This window comes from Pogonomyrmex barbatus, unplaced genomic scaffold, assembly GCF_055798465.1.
Source record: "Pogonomyrmex barbatus isolate J1 unplaced genomic scaffold, ASM5579846v1 scaffold1, whole genome shotgun sequence".
Classification (NCBI taxonomy): Eukaryota; Metazoa; Arthropoda; class Insecta; order Hymenoptera; family Formicidae; genus Pogonomyrmex; species Pogonomyrmex barbatus.
Window position 1 is genome coordinate 22201287 of NW_028297098.1, and position 20910 is coordinate 22222196.

Genomic DNA, 20910 nt, shown 5'->3' on the forward strand with positions numbered 1-20910 from the left:
CTTTTTCACCCAAAATTAAGTATATCAATCAAAATATTCAAAGATCAGTATCTATTTATAACTAGTATTATATTACTTATGACTCAATTAAAATTCTCAATCAAAATATAATATATAAAATAAAATTTTTTAGATATATATTATGCAAAAACGTAATTTATTAATGTTGATTTGATGTATAACTCTATGTTTTGACATTTTTATTTTTGAAAGAGTGCAATGAAAATACACAAAATATATTTATTTGTTCCTTTAAAGAGCAAAAATATTAAATAAATAAAATATAAGATTATCTATGCAATTCTTTTTTTAATCGTATATCAATTATGTGTAATATTAATTATGCTATATTAATTTTAACATCACTGCATTAATTTTAACAGCTTCTTCCTTGGATTCATCGTTCTTATCACTACAATGAATCTACAAAGGAACCAAAATAATATCCCTTCGTAGTGGCGGCAAAAGGGTCATCTACCATAGCCACTCTCCTCTATCATATATAGCGGAGGATACTCTTTATCTGCACGATTAGTGCACGTGCGAGACGTATACTTAACACCACCATTACCGACGTCGGTTCCGACACACGTCGAGTTCTCGAGAAGAAAGGCGATAGCCGCCGCAGATCCAATTTTGTCGGTAGATCAAGTTTCGTGCCCTTCGTGTGCGTGTTGGTATAATATAATAATAGAGTTGCGGGGCGCGACGGAAGAGTGGGATAACAACGATAAGGAACGCCGCGTCTCTCTCTCTCTCTTTCTCTCTCTCTCTCTCTCTCTCTCTCACTCACTCACTCACTCACTCACTCACTCACTCACTCACTCACTCGCTCACTCGCTCGCTCGCTCACTCACTCACTCACTCACTCACTCACTCGCTCACTCACTCACTCACTCACTCACTCGCTCGCTCACTCACTCACTCACTCACTCACTCACTCACTCACTCACTCGCTCACTCACTCGCTCACTCACTCACTCGCTCACTCACTCACTCACTCACTCACTCACTCACTCATTCTCTCACTCACTCACTCATTCTGTCTCTCTTTTACAGCCGATCCTTCCAAGAAGATCCTCGTTTTCGTCTAAGCGCTGATTTCATCCCGCGAAAACATCACGGATTATCGTAGTAACGAGAATATGCAAAGAGTAGGAGGATTGTGAGGCAAAACCAACAGCGGGAATTAATTCCGTGAAATTGAATTTGCGATTTTCGAGATGTCGTTTAGTGTTTTCGAGAATCTTGGTTTAGAAATATTATCATCCTCCACCTATCTCGCTTCGCATTTTCCGAAAACAATGACGTAAATATAAATAAGTGTACACGATTAAATTATTATTTATAAAATGAATTAAAACATACATTTTATACAAAATATTTTTCTCAGAATTTATTTTAATTAAGATTAACAATTTTTTTTTCTTTTTTACGCAAATACTTAATTTCATAAAAGTGACTTCACTTTAGTGCATTTATATTACACAGTTCTGACTAAAATAAAAAGAGAGAAAAAGATAAAAGCTTGGATAATCATACTTGATGTACCGAATTAATTATTCTTACGCCAAAATTCGCGCATTGTCCTTGTCCGAAATCAGACAATCTCGAGAACACACAAATTTGAACGCTGTTGGAAAACAATCATTAAATTGTCTTATCTCTTTCAGATGTGTTTTAAATGTCTTTTACATAACCATTTTTTTTCTTTTCGATTCCTTCGAGCGAAGGAATTTCCAACTAATCGGGGCTAGGCCCGAATGGACGTGCGCGAGGAAAATTCCGTTACGTAAAGGATTTCGCTTTGCAAATGTAGGCACTTCCGTCGTCGTATCATTGTTAATTCGTTCATCGCGTTCATCGAATACAAATCGACAGATTTGTATCGACAGAAAGCGCGAGCGGCTCGCGACAAAAGCGAGCACCGGGACCGCACCTTTTCTTCGTTCGTTCGTTCATCAGGAATGCCGAGTGTCCGAATATCCGTGCAGACGTGCACGAATTTTGCGTCGTGCACATTAAAATCTACACGCGTCACGATCGTCAAATCGTGATATCGCACGCATCGGTCACGCGCCGGTCTGATCCGGACACGGCGCGTGGCCGCTTACGTATGCGCGTGCACGCACACTGATGCACCAACATAAACACACATATACACGCGCACACGCATGCAGACACGAATATTCCTTATACTTTGAGATATCACCGTGCAAAAGAAACGGATGATTAGTATCGCACCGAAGTCGCAAAACCTCGGGAGAATTCGTTCCTCGAGATAATTAACAGAGAGATTAAAGATATATTATATTAATTTTAATTTACAATGAAAAATTATGAAAAAAATTATAGATTGCTCTAGGTTGCATTTAAAAGGAATACTAAAAATTTTGCGGCCGTTTAGAATTTGGAATAAAAAGTTATTTAAATAAAAAATAGAAATGTGCTTTAATAAAAATGTAATTGAGAAATAATCGTTTCAATTTTTTTATATAAATACTTTAGATATTCAAGATAATTTATGTAAAGTTAAAGTAAATTAGTGTCAAGTAAAATTTTCATTTACAAAACTAATTTTTGCATCGCAATAAAACTTCACATGAATATTGAACACTTAAATAAAATAATGAGATTTTTGTCATTATTTCTTAATTACATTTCCATTTCCAAGAGCATGCTTTTACTTATTTAAATAATTTTTTATTCAGGTCTTTTTTAAATACAATTTAAAATAATCTGTAAATTGTTCTCATGACTTTTTATTGGTAAATATAAAAATTATAGAAATAGATGTAATATATCTTTAATTTAAAGATGGCCTACTCGAACCCTCCTCTTTCCCGCAGTTTCTTAATTATTTCTTCATACAATGGCGGACATTTTGTGTTTATTACGTTTTGTATACTTTACAAACATGATTAGATAAACAATCTTGTCTCCCCTCTGGAGTGTAAAGCGATATAACTAGATAAAGCGTGAATTAGAAAATGATACGTAACGTAACTTGATTTCTTTGAAGAATAATATTATTTATTTCTGCTAGAAGTAAATAAAGAAAGTAGAAAAAAATTTCAAAGTTGTAGAATTGGGCTTGACATTCGGAATCCAACTCGTAAGTTTACAGAAAATAAATATAGAAAGTCACTGATATCAATCCCTTTCTATATAATTTGCCTACTTCTCATGAGATTTCAATCACATCGTATTAATGAATGAATCGAAAATATACGATTTAAATCTTGTATTATGCAATTCTATAATAATACAATATGAAATAACGATACTTCAGTTTCGACATCTCATAATCTCGGTATCGATACTTTTGCTCGACCTTGAGACAGTCGAGTCTAAAAATATAACAGTTGCATATTGTATTTTGTACAACATGCGTTATCTTTTTTTTTTCATGTTGTAACAGCCTTTTTAATATCAATCAATTAACAATAACAAACAATAAAAACATAATTTTTTAAAATATTTTTCTAAAAATTGCACTTTATTGTTTGTGTTACCTTGAAGAAATAGCAAAGGGGGAAGTTGAGCTTTCTAGACGCAAGTTATTTATGGAAAGCGTAGATTATCGTATACTTTTTAGAACGCCACGGTTAAAAGCTCAATAGTTCGAAAATAATTAATAACATCCCAATCCACAGAAGCTTTCAATTGTCCGACTTTCGCATTATGACATAAGGCTTATTCTTTTTAGCTGGACTTACATGATTTATCTTTTCTATTTTTCTTTTCAAGTTGAAGAAAAAAGAGAAAAAATAAACGAGGCAAGAAGTTCGATTAAAAAAAAGCAAGTCTAATTATTCCGTCGTAAATTGAAGCGTTCGGATGGGTTTAAAATAAGGCTTAAAATAAGGGCCAGAAAATAAGAAGCGCCGCTGGCGAACGGCAGTGATTTGGGAATATCAAGGCCTAGAAACAATGAAAGAAATAAAGAATTAAGGCATAGAGAATTAGAAGTAAAAAATTAAATTCCGACATATGGGAGACTATGCTTCAATATACTGTGCTTCAAGAAATAGCAAGATATTCTTTTATTGATTATCGAAAATAATTTTCTTCCTGCTCCTAATTCTCCATATTTAATTTTTTATTCCTATTCATTGTGTGTGAGCGTGTCTAAAGCGTGTCTACCTTTGTTAATATCGAATTTGGCCTCCATGAAGCGACGCGCGTCCCGCAAAAGGACGTTCCGCGCCGCGTTTGGCGAAGGCGCGAAGTCCGGATCGTCCGCGTCGAAGGACACGTTTTCCTCGAATTCCGTTAACATTGTCTTCTCCGTCATGTCTCGCCTATCACGAACGAAGGACACGGCGAAATCTTCGGCTACCTGAAACATCCGGCAAGCAGGTCGCGTAAAACATCACGTTCGTTTGCGGAATCGTGGGAATTTAAAATCCTTACGCTTTCTTCGCTTACAGCATACAGGATCGCGTGAAATATATACATATATCCTGTGTACACGCTTTTCTTATATACAACATTATCGAACAAAGTCGAATATAATCTCGTTTCGCGCCGTTCGATCACTCCGAGGACTCTCGTCGCGAGGTTCGAGCCGTTGGCGAGCAGGCTGAAGTTGGCGGCACGTCGCGCGATTACGGGATTATGCAAATTTTGCGATAATTATTACCTGTGACGATGGTGCAAGCGTTTCACGTCGACATGCTCAGCTTATCGTTATCGTCATCTTCGTGATATTCGTTATCAGTTTCGTAAAAAGTTTCAGGAAGCCGTCGTAACCCGCGCGCGTGCGCTCTCTGTTTCTATCTTTTTTTTCGATGATCCACTCGTGACGACAAGCGGCAACCGACTGACACCTGACGTGCGTTATCGCGCGAAAAAATTGCAGCTCGCTGACGAATGACGCGCGGCTGACTTCAGGACGGTGTCGCGAGCGTTTATCTCTCGTCCTCTAGCAATCTACAATTCCTGACAACGCGAAAACAATTCTCAAATTTTTTTTTTTACTTATATCTATTAATTTTTATCTTGGTTTGTTTTTTTTCATTAATTTTAACTTTGATTGTTCTTTTCTAATTTGTGGAAGTAATAAAAGATAAAAAAGTTAATTAAAATTAGTCTATATTGATAAAAATAGACATTAAATCCATCGGTAACATATAGATTAAGAATCACAACATTTCATAGCTAAATATGTTGTATTCTTAACGTAAACACCAATATATGCCCGCATGTGTATTTTGATTTCTCATTTAAAAATTTTTCAGAGAGGGATAGAAAGGAAAACAGACACAGAGTTTTTCTTCACATGTATATATACACACACACACACACACACACACACACACACACACACACATATGTGTGTGTGTGTGTGTGTGTGTGTGTGTATTACAATTCGTAAAAAATAATACTTGCTTCATTTCTGTGGAATGAATTGTACAAATTACGAAATTCAATAATTGATAACAAATTTTATTTATTTGATGTTAAATTGATCAAAAAACTCGAATGTTTTTTCTTGCTATTGTCTTTATTATTATTGTAGAAAATTATTCTATGATAAGATATAATTGATATATATTTTAGCAAAAATAAATGCTTAGACAAAAGTATAGTTTTAGAATTTTTTACATTATTGTATTATAATCTATAGATTATATTATCTATTATTTATATACTTATAGTAGCTAACAAAAAATCATAACGAATAATTTTATCTTAAATTTTTATTATTATATTATTTAAATATTAAAAGATATATAAGAATATATTTATATATTTATGTATGACAAATTTGTAGTATATTTATATATGATATCAAATATAAATGCTCTATATCTTTTATTTTAAAAAAAACCAGTTGCAAAAGTCTGTAAAACATTAAAAATGCAATGTTTGTCAAGAAAGGAAAACAAAATCGATTCAGAAACAAAAGATAAAAATTAATTAATTATGAGATAGAAATTATGTTTGCACAAAAATAATTTCTGAATTATATGTTATTAGTATATATATTATTATCACAGTGTGTTTATTCGTTCCTCATATGCACTCCAAAGTTCCTTTTTGTATTCTAAAGTAGCTTTCAAATAATCGTGGGATGCATCTATGATACCTCTGCCAACAACTGCTAAATCAGCACCTGCATTAATAACTGATCGCGGATTATTGTATCGCTGACCTAATCCATCGCCATTTTTCGATATTTTAACGCCAGGAGTTAATTGAAGTAAACCAGGTTGCGTCAAGAGATTGGATTGGCACACGAGGCCTATAACCAAATCAGAGGCTTCTTCCGCCATTGAGACCGCGCTCTTCAGATAATCGCCGGTGGTCAACGCACCCTCGCACGACATCTCGGCAACCAGGAAAATACCACGGGGTTCGGTGATGTTTTCCAGACTTTTCTTTAATGCGTTGATAACAGATGCACCCGACACCGGATGCACCGTAATCAAATCGGCCCATTCGGCAATCTTGTATAAACCATATCTGTACTGTAATGATACTGTGTTGCCGATATCACCAAATTTGCGATCCTCCATCAATAGAAATCTGTGCTGTCTTGCCAGTTTTTGGAGCTGTTGAACGAAGCTATCGTTGAAATCTTCTATAATGTCCACGTGGATCTTCAGTACAGCGATGTGAGGCCCCGCTATATTTGCTAATTTTAAAATTGCATCTGTTTTCTTCAGATCGGCCGCCAGGCAGAGATTGGTTTGTTTCGATTCCATTAACTCCAGCAGCTTCACGGTCAATGAATTCGTCGTTAGTTTTGCCCGTTTAACATATGGCAGTTTCAGTCTGTCATCTCGAATACCTATTAGTTACAGATATTAAGATGATAAGATTAGAATACAATTAGAATACTTGCATGTAAGTTATCAAATATTTATTTACCTTGAATAGAAACGCTCGGTGCACGATTCTTTGCTAAATAATTTTTAACATCTGTGACTGTTTCAGGAGTAATTTTTCCAGCTTCGACAAGGTAGTCCATAAGTTGCGTAACCATGTACAGGCTCTTGACTTTGATTCCATGATTCTCGAGATTCTTCTTGCCACCCTGTTCCCTATCGATTACCACATACGCCTCTGTCACATTTAGATTCTCCTTTTTCAAAGCGTCAACAGTTTCTAGAATACTACTGCCGCTCGTGATGACGTCCTCGATGATTACACAATTGTCACCAGGCGAGAAGACACCTTCGATTAGCTTCTTCGTACCGTGTGTCTTTGCTTCTTGTCTCTTCATTAACATGGGAATTTCTTTCTCCACTGATATCAAAGTGGCGAATGGCAGTGCAGTGTATGGAACTCCACAGATTCGGGACACTTTTGTTGAATCCTCCGATAATCCCCACAAAGTTTTTGTTAATGTAGACTATAATGAATTGACGTTGCGTGTTATAAAGATAACTTTTATCTAGCTCTAATTAATCAATAATTAATTTAATTGATAAATTTAATCGACAGAATGTTTATAACTGCAAAATTTTTGATTACGTAATCCGTAATTTCTCTTTATTTTTTTCCTATATGTCAAATAATTAATATTTCTACTTGTTAAAACAACTAAGGATGTTATAAATTACTGATCAAGGTAATCGGAATTCAGCAAAGTCATCTATAAAATCTATAAAGATATATATATATATATATTGGACATACCATTAATTTCGGATAGGAAATTATTACACGTAAGTCAAAATATACCGGCGTCCTTAGGCCGATTTTTGTTTTAAAATCTCCAAATTTTACGGCCTGAATATCGTAGAGCTCTACAGCCAATTTTTTCAAAAGTGCGTCCATTTCGGCTGTAATCAAAGTGACACGTTACAAAAATTTTCATACATAATGTTAAACATTTGAATATTTCAACATGTAATTCAAAACATGAACGTTCGATTCGATGAGCAAATTTTGTTTTTCTTTTTTTAATAATAATTATAATTATGTTTAAACATATTTGTACTTTTTCTCTGGAAATTTTATGATAAGATTATAGTTTGATAGGCAATACATTTTTAGAGTAAAAAAAGAAAAATGATAAATATATTGAAAATCTAACCTAAACTTCTTGAAACGAACGAATCACGTGTCACTTAGATAACTAACTCGAATGGACTTGAATGGAATATCCCCCAGTAAACTAGAGAGTTCAGATAGAGAGTGGTAACGCGTCATGCCGTTTTATATAAGAAAAGCGAATATTTTACGAGCAATATTTCGTTTCATTATTGCCGATTTAATTAAAAAGAATCTATATAAAAATTAAAATTAAAACTCAAAAACTTTGCAATATTATTTGCAATATTTTATTTATATTTTTATTTATATTTTTATTGTATATTAATGTAAAATAAATTGTTTGAAAAGTCTAAATACATTTTGTATATTTAATGCTGACAACTCTTCTTATAGATTCACGTTTCAGGAGAATATAATGGATTTCTCTATTTGTTTCTCTTTTTTTCAATCTTCAACTTCATTTTCTTTCATCTCTTTTTTATTTTCATCTTTCATCTTCTTATATAAAATATATTAAAATTATCGAGAGGATTAAATTGTGTGATGAGTAAGAGGTAATAAATTACACGACGTAGCATTACAGTAACACAAATATATTTCACTTTTATTCGAAAACAACAAACACATCTCTAGAGATCGCGAACCTCACGCAATCGCAAAATGCATACTTTGCAAGTGTCCATGTGTGTATGTGTTTGTTGCGTGTTGTGTGTTTGACATTCTTCATTTTTTCAAGTATATCGTTCGAGTATATTAATAATATCAGTATTAATTACGATCTCTCTCCTGATTTGTTGCAAAAACAAATACCGAAATACACACACAAGAAGTTAGAGATAGAATTCAAAGAGAGAACAAACAGGCGTTCAATATAATAATAATTATTGTATTGAAATATAAATTATATTTTTTAATGTATTTTATATTTCTTTTTATCTCCTAGATTTGTTTTTTTAGCTGCTTTACTTTGTTCATTTCCCTATTGGTTTTTGCACACAAATCAGTATTAATATAGTTGCGAAGAGAAAATATTGACAATAAGTAAAAAAGTAACAAATCAAAGTTACAATCGATAATAATCTCTTTAAATGATACGCCGATATAACTTTGTTGAGACATGTTTACATGAAAAACTTTGTACTCTACATACATAAGTTTTACAGACTGCAGTATTTTAAATCAATTGTAAACTGTGCGTCCATTAAAGAACTCTCTCTCTCTTTTTTTTTTATTTGGAGCTTGCAACATGTTTTGTATAACAAAAATGTTCGGTACATATCTAAAATTCTTCGAAGCAAAAATATTTGGGAAAATTGTTTGTTTCGTTTCCTTAATTCATTGCTTTTAATGAGTATACGCTTTATAGGCCGTTACCTAATAAAATAAAATAGATTATGATTTCGACTATTAAAAAAAAAAAAACAAATGCCTGTTTGTTATTATAATTGTTATAATAATTTCTTCGCTCAAAGCTCATTGAATCTACGCAAATTATCATTCGTTAACAAATTTTTTTATAGTCATTAATTATCAAATTAATCTATGCTATGGATTATTAATACATCATACTTTGATGTCTCAGTACTACAAATGTTCAGTAATATTCTTATTATCATCAGTTATTCAAAGGATGAGACGATTAAGCAATTCGTAAATTGCATTTCAAACATAAATTCGTATTTAAAAAGTTCTATGATTCACTTAATTAATATTAAAAATCCATTTGTGGTTATGTATATATTCAAAATAACATTGCAAGTTTCGGATAGGGCGATATTTATAGTCATTTCTTATATAATTTTCTTGTATATTTATAAATAAATAGATACGTACGTGAAAATAAAAAAATTTAATAAAGATAAAATATATATCTTTTTCATATTATATAAAATACAAAAATTTACTAATGTTCCAAGAGAAGATAACTTCTAAAAAAAAAATGTATATTTGTTTTTATAAAATAAATATTTGTCAAGAAGAACGGCTACGAATATCGCCCAAGGTTCACTTTTGTTCCGAACATGTTACACATCCATGGACATTCCACGTGAAATACTCTATATTACACTCGACTAGATTAAATAAGTTTCTCTACTATCTTTTTTCCTTTTTTTATCGCTTTATCTCGTTTTCGTGTCTTTGCTCCGAGCGTAGACGCTCAAATTAACGCTTACGAGATCTAAGTACAATTACAATATAATTTATCTCAATTCTCAATGGCCAAGTCAAGTAAACTCTAATTTGATATAATAATAGTTTTCTAGGTACTCCACTACTGGTTTTTTTTTTCCAAAGTTTATATAAACCCTGCTAAAATCGCGCCGATAGTTTTCGTCGCGTTATTGGGTGACCGCCACCGATTAGATACTTTTAGTGAGTCCGTTTCTATTTTTAATCCTCGTAATATAGCCTTACTTTACATTAATGAGTTTGTAGTTGTCCTAACGATTGGTTTATATGATTTTTTTTTTACATGAGAGATGAATACATGAATATATGTATAAATTTTAATGATAATATTTTAATAGTGTTATTTCTGTGTGATAAATAGAATTCTACTGCATTCGGTCGGCCACCCGTTCCTATTATTATTTAAACTTATCAGAAAACCGTATCAAATGTTTCTTGACAAATTTGTAAATTATCTGTAAAAAAAACTGATGTGCTTCAATGTTAATTTTAATAATAAAATAAATTTAATATTCAGCTTTCAGAAATAGAATATTGATATAAATAATTGAAAAAATACATTCTATTTTCTTTTTTATTACAATTCATATAAGTGATGAGCAATTTATCATTTTATTTCTATAATAAATAAATGTTATATGTTAAGACAACATATAATTTTTAGAATTACAAATGCCAATAAATTTCTCGTTAAGCGACTCGCATAAAGTTAATTGACATTTTAAGTAATGTATATAATTTTATTCAACCTTTGCACAAGATTCTTTATGTATAAAGAGATGTCAAGTACATTTTTATATAATGTATCATAATAAGATTTATAATATCGGATTTAAGAAAAGCACATCAGATTTTACAGAAACCTATCTATGAATTATCATAGTCATGCGTCATCATTTCTAAAAAGAGAAGAGCAAATAAGAGTTTCTGATTCGTTGAGAATTCATTGACAATGGTTTTTATCGTTAAAAAAAGATATTACTTTCAATCTCGGAAGTAAATCGTTATCGACAAGTCTGTCTACTGTTCAGCCCTATAAAAAAGATCTTATGGCTAATCGTCTATTTACCTAATTTGAGGAATTGTTTCATTGAGGCCTGTACATTTGGCGCATCGTCAGCGTTAAAATTATTTTTAAGAGTCGGTTTCACATGTGTATGTAAGTCAGTTAAATTATTTCTTTTTTTAAATCGTTGATGAAAGTGAGTTTTGATACCAGAAAAACTGTTGTGCATCTTGTGCTTATAATTTCCTCGCAATTATTCAAAACAGAAATTCCTACGTATATGTACATAACTTGGAGACAAAAATATTTCTGCTAGCTCAATAACAATTAAGATTGATCAATTAATGTTCAATGATAGAAAATATTACAAGTAAATGTGAAATATTTCTAAAACAGCTACACAAAATAGACATCTAAATTGCACTAATAATTTATAGACGTGTGCATCAACAATAACTATCAACAAGGAATTTCGATAATATCGCATTTATAATGAGTAATAATTTCATAAGTGTTTTAAGCGTGCTTCTCTTTAATGATGTTACATAACGGTATATTGCTCTTCGTAAGACAAAGTTTAAAGAGATATTCGCATTCAAATTATATAAATTTAAAGTCTAAAAACAAATATATTAAATATTTCACACTCTCAGCTGACGATTTAGCGGAGATAATATTTTTCATTAGTCTGATAATAATTATGCAAACAGTGCAGTTTTTCAAATATCTTGCAAATTAGCAGATAAAAAATATTTTGTAACATCTTTGAGTTCTTACTCTTCGATTTGGCGATTTATTCTTGAAAAGTTAAAACACGAATATTTATTTTGAAGAACATCTAGTTATATAAGCAACTAATATTACTCAATACATTGTTAGTGAATGAATATAAATAAGAAAAAAAAATAATGTATTTAATATTTAATTATTAAAATATAAATAAAATGGTAACAAAATATCGATGCTGCATTTCGATCATTTATTAAATGGTTTGTAAAAAAATAGGCCTCTATTGATAAAATATGTAATCGCAGTTGCAAATAACATATTAAGCAATTCAATCAGAATAATTACAAAAATTATTTAGTATAAATTGATTGAAAGATCGAAGTAATATATTTCATAACAATACTGAGAAATGATTTTTAACGGAAAGGAAAAAAGTTTAATGGACTATTAAAATTCTAAATAATGAAATCATTATTTTTTTCAATATGCGCATTCTTTTATCTTCTCATTGAAGAGAATATTAATTGCGCTCAAAAATCACACTCGTTGCGTTTCGTTAATTAGTTTGTGATTTCCTGTTACATCCATCTCAAACGTATTATAGTATTTCAATCTGACCAAGAATCAGATACATGAAAATCTCGATGGTCCTTCGTATTTCTTGTATACCAACCTTCGTAATTAGAACGAACCTTGCCCGGAATCGATCATAAATTTCGTTTGTACAAACGAAATTTTCTTTGACTTAGCGATCGCCTTCTCGAAGGATATTCGGCAGTAATGAACATCCTTCAGTCATGAGAAACCATTCCGATCAGGATCTCCCAGACGAAATTTATTCATTCGACATAAGTTGCACGCTATCGTCGGCCGATCGATGAAGTCGTCGAACTTCCGATAAGGAGCGAATCGGCGTAGGATGTAGTAATGAGAAAGGATGAGAATGCCGATCTGGAATAAAAAGATATCATGAGAATAATTGAAAGTATCTTATTTGTTTTATCAAGAGCCATAGACAGTTTTTTTCAATTTTATTATAAAAATATATATTTTATAAATAATATACATATATTATATTTACATTATATTTATTATTATATATTTTGTTATTAAGCGTATACGAGAAAAAAATGTACATATTTATAGACCTTAATTTTTATTATTACGTAATTATCATTTATGATAAATGAGGTATGCAATTATATATTATTTTATTTATATATAACTAGATGTTACTGTACAATCATTTAATTAAACTTTATTGATTTGATTTTGTTAATAGAATAGCTATAATTTCCTACCGGTCGCCCACTCTGAAGAATCTTAATTTAATCAGGTTAAAAATGAGAATATATATATACATATATGAGAAAGAGAGAATAAGAGAGAGAGAGAGAGAGAGAGAGAGAGAGAGAGAGAGAGAGAGAGAGAGAGAGAGATCGCGCGTGTTTAAAGTGCAATGTCAAGGACGGACGTAAGTGTCTCTCGTGAATGAATCGATTTGCTGAAGCTCCGATCTATATTTTCATAGTATCGCGTCGACTAATTTAACTTAGACACGCAAAGAAGCTTGCATCCCTCGTTATTTCGATTGAACAATGTCATTTATATTTCGTTATATTTCGTTTCTATATAACTCGTTATTACCGCACTTCTTAGATTTCTTAAAAAAAAAAAATGAAGATTTTTATAAGCGAATAATATAAATAGATAGTAAATTCCTATGCACAAATTTCTAATGTTTTCCAATGTTTAATTCAATTAACTTTAATCGGTTGTTTCAATTCATAATTTTTAAAACGAGTAATTACTTAAGTACGAGTAACTGCGAGTAATTACCTTAGACTAATTAACTTGATCACATTAATTAGACTCTAAACATTCTTTCATCGTAATTCTTATTTTTATAATATCAATTATTAAACAATATCATCTTTATATATAATTTATTTTTATTTTAGTCATAATTTATCAATTTATAATCATTACAAACGTGAATTTAAACGGACAAGTATTTTATAATTATAGACAAATACTTGTAATAATTTCTATTGAGTTCTTATTAATTTTAGTAAAAAGTAGAAAGTTTATTTGTTCTAAATAATTCTCAACTGCACTACAGTGAATCTCCTCGTTGAAATTCTTACCTCTAATATCGGTTGTAGTTTCGCTCCTAGAAAGCTCGTGCTCGTTAACACGATGCGAGGGTGTCTTTGACGGGCTTTTGACTAGGGGTGCCACGTCATTTTTGCCCGGGGTACTTTCATCCTGATTGGGAAACTGGAAGGCCGTGGAATTGGGCCACGAAGCCGGGGGTGGACTGCGTACCAGGTGCTCGTGTACCTGCGCCAGTGTGAGTGGATCCGCATCACCCAATTCCTGAAAACATGTATATGCCTTTTCATACTTCTTTAAATATAAAAAGAACTTTATAAACTCTTCTCTGCCTCTCTTTCTGTCTCAAAAATGTAAACTGTTTCATTTAAAAAAATATTCCTGAAAACATGTTTTCTTTCCCAAAAAGTTGACCTGTTCTACACTGAGAAAAAAAAATGCCGTTGAATCAATAGCACTAGTCTAATTGGAAATAATTTTGTTAATTCAATGACATTATTAATGAAACGAAACTCTTGATTATTAAAACAAGAGCATGATATATTGTTTCATTAATGATGTCATTGAATTAACAAAATTATTTCCAATTAGACTATGCTATTGATTCAACAACATTTTTTTCCCCAGTATATATATGTTCTTTTTCCACTCGTTGTGCTCAATTAATTATATTAAAACTCCAAAAATTGATTATTTAATTTATTTTTTAATCTAAAATTTTCTTCTCTGAAAATCATGAAGATAGGAAAAACGAAGCAAGCTATTATCATTTTTTATGTAAAAATAAATTTTTAATATTTTATCATGGCCGCAAAAATTCGATGAGGAGTCTCACCTGCGACATCAAAATCGCATCGTCGGATTCGGACTCCTCGATCGATTCCACGAGGCTCTCTCGACTCGCTAATACCTGCATGATTAAGGAAAATTTGCACAATTACATTGATTTATTGCGGAGCAAAATTATAGGATTCAATATAAAGCATTATTAAAGGATTAAAAGAGATTGCTATATTTTATATCAATTTTTTTTTTAAATTGAGAAATTTAAACAACTAAAGAAATTAGTTGTTTAGTAATTTTTTTAGATATTAAATATTAAAATTCCAGAAATCCATAAATTAAATGTCAAACATACATATATATTTTTCTTAAATTATAGTATATAATTTAATATTGCAAAATTTAAATTATTTTACATTTCAACAATTCGCAAATTATTCGAGGTTGAAAAGTGTTGCAAAAATCATCTCTTTCATTGAGCATCGTAATTATCGGATCAAACCTGTAGGAAAGGATTATCCTGACGACTCAGCCTAAGCGCCTCCATGTCCTGATCGATGTTACGCGTTCTACCGGGTGTCAGGGTCAGGATTGAGTGCGATGGAGACGGTTGACAAGAGACAACGACGTCCACTGCTGTCACACTCAAGGTTGACGGAATTCGCGACATCGTGTTGTCGTTCTCCGAGCCGCTTCGACGATAAGCGTTGGTAATAATTGCTGCAAGTAGTTGCTTATGCTATCGATCACGTGTATATAACGTATGCTTTCATTAAATTGTCGTAAAATGTAAAATATAATTTTCTGAATCAATATATATATATATATAATTTAATATTTGAAACCTTGTCTTACTAATTAAATACATGGATCGTTCGATATTATTCTATTACGGTATGTAATTTATTATCAGACCTTTTATTTTGCTAATAATTAAATTTGGGGGAACAAAATAAAATAATATATAATAAAAAAAAATAATGAAATAATATAAAGATGGTTTGGACATAATTTCAAATCATCAAGTTATCTTTTAAACCAGCAGTGACCTTTTAGAATTTTAATTAGTAAATTGTATACATGTTGTGTTATTATATATTGTCCTATTTGTTATTTCTGTTTTAATATTCTTGTATTTTTTAAATTTTCTAAATTAATTTATTGCTAACAGCAATTTTTCGTGTTTTCCAATAGAATTTTACCAATTTTCTCCAATGAAATATATTTGCATTTTGAGTCAGTAGAACAATGATTAATTAATAAACGAAAAACCCTTCACAGATTTGCGTGTTATTGAAGTATATTTGAAGATATTTTTTAAAGTTAAAGAAATTTTATAAAAGATTAATGATATCTCACCAGGAGTCTCCACTCTGGGCGCACGTTCCGTCTCTTCGTCTTCGTTTATCTTCATTCCTATCGCCAGTTTTCTCGATTTAAATAAATTCGTCAGAAAAGCCGCTCCTTTACGCTTCACCCGATCATATCTTTGCGCGTTCTCGGACGACACGTGTATCATAATTCGTCTGTAAACAGCATAGATGTAAGTTACAACATCGTGTAATCTCTATAACTTTAAATATCATATACAATAAATTTTTTTGAAGAGATGACACACACACACACACACACACACACACACACACACACACACACACATATGTAAATCGTCCGAGATTATAATATATGCAATAAAAAATTAAAATTATTAATGATTATACATTTGTAGAATTGATTGATCATAAAATTGAAGAAGTTATATAACATTTTGCTTAATTAAAAAAAATATTTTTATTATTCTGACGTAGGTTTAATAAAAAAATAATAAAATATTATAGTATAGTAGTATAATAATCGAAAAATAAATGAGAGATGAATCGCAGGATCAAAAGGTTAATTTCCATATTGTTCATAAATGGTTACAGAGAGACGTATAATAATGCGTTATAAGCTGTAATATGATTATTTTATATCAAAATGATATGTCAATAACATAATAAGTTACACGACACATCGATAGGCATGCCGACTTACGCGACTTTCACTTTCAACTTTTCAATCGCCACTGTTAAACATCCCCATGATGATTAGGCATCACTCTCGAGAATTTTTATCAGAGAAAATTCGCGGTTTTATAAATGTATATATTTATCAAAAATTGATATGAAATAGCGATAATAAACAAGCCGTGTCGCGTCACCAAGTGTAAAAGTAGATGGAATTGAAATCGTTGTCAAATTTGCAAGGAAACATCGGATTTGCAATCCGAGGAGTAGCGTACTGCCAACTGCAGTTGCGGAAGGGTGTGCACCTACTCCTGTGCAGGAATTCGCGCAGCTGCAACCCCTAGCGAGTGGACGGAGCTTGCGCGTGAAAGGGGGTGGCTGAAGAAAGGGAGGATGGTGAAAAAGACGAGAGCACCGGAGTCCTTACAGAGCGAAGCATTATTCTCTATTTTTTTTTTTTTTTTTTTTTTACTTGACAAACATCATTTTATCATTCGTATCTCCTGTTTGCTTAATTATGAAAAGTAACTGGTTAAAATAAAGGGGACAAAATGGAGAGGAAAGAAACTTTTCGAGTTTTTTAATTGAAGATACTTAAGACGTTTCGCACTTTACGATTTTGATGTTTGCATAACTGGAAAAATATCAAAATTATAGAAATGTACTATTAATGTATTATAGATTCTTTGTTAAAAATTTCAAAATCACGTGATTATATGTTTTTTGCCATGCGACTATATAATTATAACATGTTAATAATAGAATGTTAAAAAATGCAGTACAAAAAATTTTTGATTTTAATATTAAAAAAAAAAAATATGTACATAGATGACGGTTGAATTTGCAATGCATTTTGCAAATAATGAATCGTGCAAATTAATTGTCAGAATTCATTAAGCAAGCTATCATATATGGGATAGTTGCAAAAGACATAAGTACTTTTCCAGGAGTGTGCCACGTCGTGTTCATTCGATCGATCGCACGAGACTCCATTGTACACTGTATGTGACTACAACACACGTGCTGTTAGTCCCACGTATAGTATGATGATTAGCGAACTAAGCACAATTACAATTAAACAAAATAATAAAATTATAATTTTCTTTGGCCTTTTTTATAAATAGCAGAATACTATGTCAGGCTCCTTTCTTTTGATAAATTTTCAACTATTCTTACCTTTGAAAACATGAAGGGATATTTACAATTTTTTACTATCATTAATGCTAAATATATCTATATCTTTTTAGCCCAAGAAACGTAAAAATAAATTATATATAAAAGACCAAGGGTTTGATTTATAATGAGAATTTCGAGCGAAGAGCGAATTAAGCTCATAATTGAGTCTTTCTGTTGAAATAAAATATTTCTGAAGCTAATTCACTAATTTTATTATTTATTATTATAAATTCTTGTTCGTGCAGACGATATCTTCAACATTTGAAGGCTAACTGCGCAGTCAATAACAAAAATAACATTAAATCTTTGCTATGGAAAATCGTTGACCTCAAACTCGAGGAATAAGATACGATCATTAAAATAGCACGTGACTGAACCGTCTGATCTCAAAACTGGAGCTGATATTTTGTTCGAGCTCCTCTCAAGCGCTCATGGTTCATTCACTATTTCCAAATTTATAACGAGTCAAAATTTCGATGATTCTCGAGAACTATTTGCGTATCGGAAGCACTAAGAGATTGACATTTAACCAAGGCATTTTATCGTTCCGATTCGTAAACACTACGTAAATACTACGATCACTGACAGCCACTGCGACATTTGTAATTATGTTTCGGCGTAGGAGGAAACGGAACTTGATGGCACCCGATATTCCTCGATAAGTTCGTTAGGATTACCTGAAAGTTCGCACACCTGCCGGCGATGCATCCTCGCGTTGCGTCGCGTCGCGATGCGTCGCGACGCCAACGACAGAAGGGCGCGGCGCGCACAAAAGAGGATTCCGGCCGGCGACACGCCGGTCCTACGCCGGAAAATCAAAGGAAGCCGGCTTATCAGCGACGGCAATGCGCGCGCACTCGCTCCCCATGGGGAAGCAATCCCTCCCGATTAAACCTGATTTTCAATTTGGATGGACATATGGGGTGTCTCGGAAGACGTTAATTTATGGGCACGGTACTCCTTCTCCGCATCCTTTTTTTTTTGCTACATAAATTTAACTTAATTAATCTGATAAATTGTTTCGAGTTACTGATAATTAATTTTACAGAAGATTCTAAATTCTCGGAATTGCAAATCTGCATATTTTAACTAGGTTACTAAAATTCCTTCGAAAGGAATTATTATTATAAGGGAAATTAAGGAAAGTGAGAATAAAGAGAAAACTTGAGGTAGATATGCCGATTTATTCAAATCATTTGCCTACCTGAAAGTTTCGCCAAATTGCAACATTAATATCTCGTAAATTAATATTTAATTGTGATCCCTAAATCAAAACGCAATGATCATGCGTAAAATGCGTAAAAATAGCATTCGTACAGCGGAATTAATTCGCCGTAAGTGTTATCTCTTCAGATATCGCTAAAGTTTATTTTTTTGAAGCGTACTCCCCATCATACAATAAATAAATTCTTCGAAAGTTTCAGATCTGTTATAAAATGTTCTTTTGATGCAAAGTGAAAAAAGATCCTTTTTATCAATAATAATGCGAGTATATTCAGTATATTCAGTAATAATAAATTATATTTTTAAATAATATATGTCTGAAGAAAATTTGATTTTCGGCGAAATAATAGGCGTACGAGTGCCTCCTCTGCCGCGCATAAATATTATTTAACATAAAACGTTATGAGAATAAGAAAAAAAAAATTAAACAATAAAAGCGACCGGCGCGTTGTAAATACGAACGCGTCGTAAGTACGAATAACAAAATTTCCTAATAAATGAAAAAGAGAAAGAAATGCACAAGATTTGTCTTTCATGATGAATTAATGTTTCGATTTGTTTAATGAGACGATAGAAATGCGCTAATAGTTGACGATACGATCCATCCTCGTATACTTACAGCAAGCAATCAGCAACATTCGAGTTCCGTAACAATAATAAGAAATAATAATGATAATAATCATAATGATCGTCCATCGTAATAATAATAATAATAATAATAATAATAATAATAATAATAATAATAATCGCCATCATCATTTTCATTAACGATATGTTAGCCTAGTCCGTATAAACACAGCGACATCGAAACATCGTTTATATTATGTGTAGAAATTAATTCATATTTATGTATATAACATACATATATATAATATATATATAAAACATTTGCAAAAAAATCACAGTTACTTAAAACATCTATCTTTCCACTCTCTTTTCTCTCTCCAAATCTCTCTCTCTCTCGCTTTCTCTCTTTCACTCTCATTGCATCTTTCTCATATACACATTCTTTTTTTTCGCACCGATTTATAGACGACATGTCACCCGTTTTCAATTATCAGATTAATAATTAAATAAGAAGGCTGACGCAACCAATTTCGCAGGATTTTTTATTCTTACTTCTCACAAGATCTATATTTAATTCGCAATCAAATATAGATTTAATTTTTCCTAAGTTTGAGCTATTAAAAAATTATTAATTACGATTTGCAATATTTTTTATTGAGATTAAAATATTGTTCGACTCTTTATCAGCAAATTCTTGCTCTTCTGATCATTCCTGTATTCGATTTCCAATATATCATATATGTGTTTTGAATAAGATTCTACAAAAACGAGCTTCCTTCCACAAGATATATACAACTCCAACATTATAAAAAAACAAATCAGTCGATGACTTCGATTACACATGGAAATATTTTCGTGGAAGAAAATTGTATCGAGGCAGTGGCACAACATCGATGTAACAATAATCAGGATTTCTTAAGTACTATTCGTGATTTCGCAATGTCTTCACTACTTTTAGATTAGAACAAATGACTGATTTCTAATTGATTTTTTGCTGCAAAATAATTCGCAATGCTAAATGTGGACATTTTCCAAATAGTAATAATTTATCTTCCTATAAATTCCTATAAAGTTATTAATCGGATTAAAACTTAGTCTTAACGT

The 20910-nt window shown here is 31.6% G+C and overlaps 3 protein-coding genes across 5 annotated transcripts in view; all 3 read right to left on the reverse strand.

The window, feature by feature from the left end:
• The window catches only part of Pino (protein pinocchio), a 44361-nt gene extending 39537 nt beyond the window's left edge, over nt 1–4824 (reverse strand). The window contains exons 1-2 of the mRNA XM_011635095.3: nt 4646–4824; nt 4147–4342 (exon numbers count right to left, since the gene is read on the reverse strand). Of these exons, the coding sequence (XP_011633397.1) occupies nt 4147–4297 (151 nt within the window). The 5' untranslated portion in view covers nt 4298–4342; nt 4646–4824. The remainder of the gene's footprint in view (nt 1–4146; nt 4343–4645) is intronic.
• A 666-nt stretch (nt 4825–5490) lies between these two features.
• On the reverse strand, nt 5491–8154 carry r-l (rudimentary-like). 2 transcript variants are annotated; one of them, XM_011635093.3, is made up of 4 exons: nt 8051–8154; nt 7651–7796; nt 6880–7363; nt 5491–6799 (listed from the first exon to the last, which is right to left on the reverse strand). In XM_011635093.3, exons 2-4 carry the CDS (start codon nt 7789–7791, stop codon nt 6000–6002), a joined length of 1425 nt encoding a protein of 474 aa, XP_011633395.2. In that variant the 5' UTR covers nt 7792–7796; nt 8051–8154; the 3' UTR covers nt 5491–5999. The 2 variants fall into 2 exon arrangements, with proteins under 2 accessions (XP_011633395.2, XP_088933724.1); XM_089077598.1 differs by lacking the exon at nt 8051–8154 and adding an exon at nt 7955–8039.
• Nucleotides 8155–8587: 433 nt separating this feature from the next.
• LOC105424711 (uncharacterized) lies at nt 8588–18878 on the reverse strand. Of its 2 annotated transcripts, none has more exons than XM_011635091.3 (6): nt 18693–18878; nt 16193–16359; nt 15336–15553; nt 14886–14960; nt 14083–14314; nt 8588–12886 (listed from the first exon to the last, which is right to left on the reverse strand). In XM_011635091.3, the coding sequence occupies exons 2-6, from the start codon at nt 16350–16352 to the stop codon at nt 12771–12773; spliced, it is 801 nt and encodes a 266-aa protein (XP_011633393.1). In that variant the 5' UTR covers nt 16353–16359; nt 18693–18878; the 3' UTR covers nt 8588–12770. The 2 variants fall into 2 exon arrangements, with proteins under 2 accessions (XP_011633393.1, XP_011633392.1); XM_011635090.3 differs by lacking the exon at nt 18693–18878 and adding an exon at nt 16868–17338.
• Nucleotides 18879–20910: the final 2032 nt, after the last annotated feature.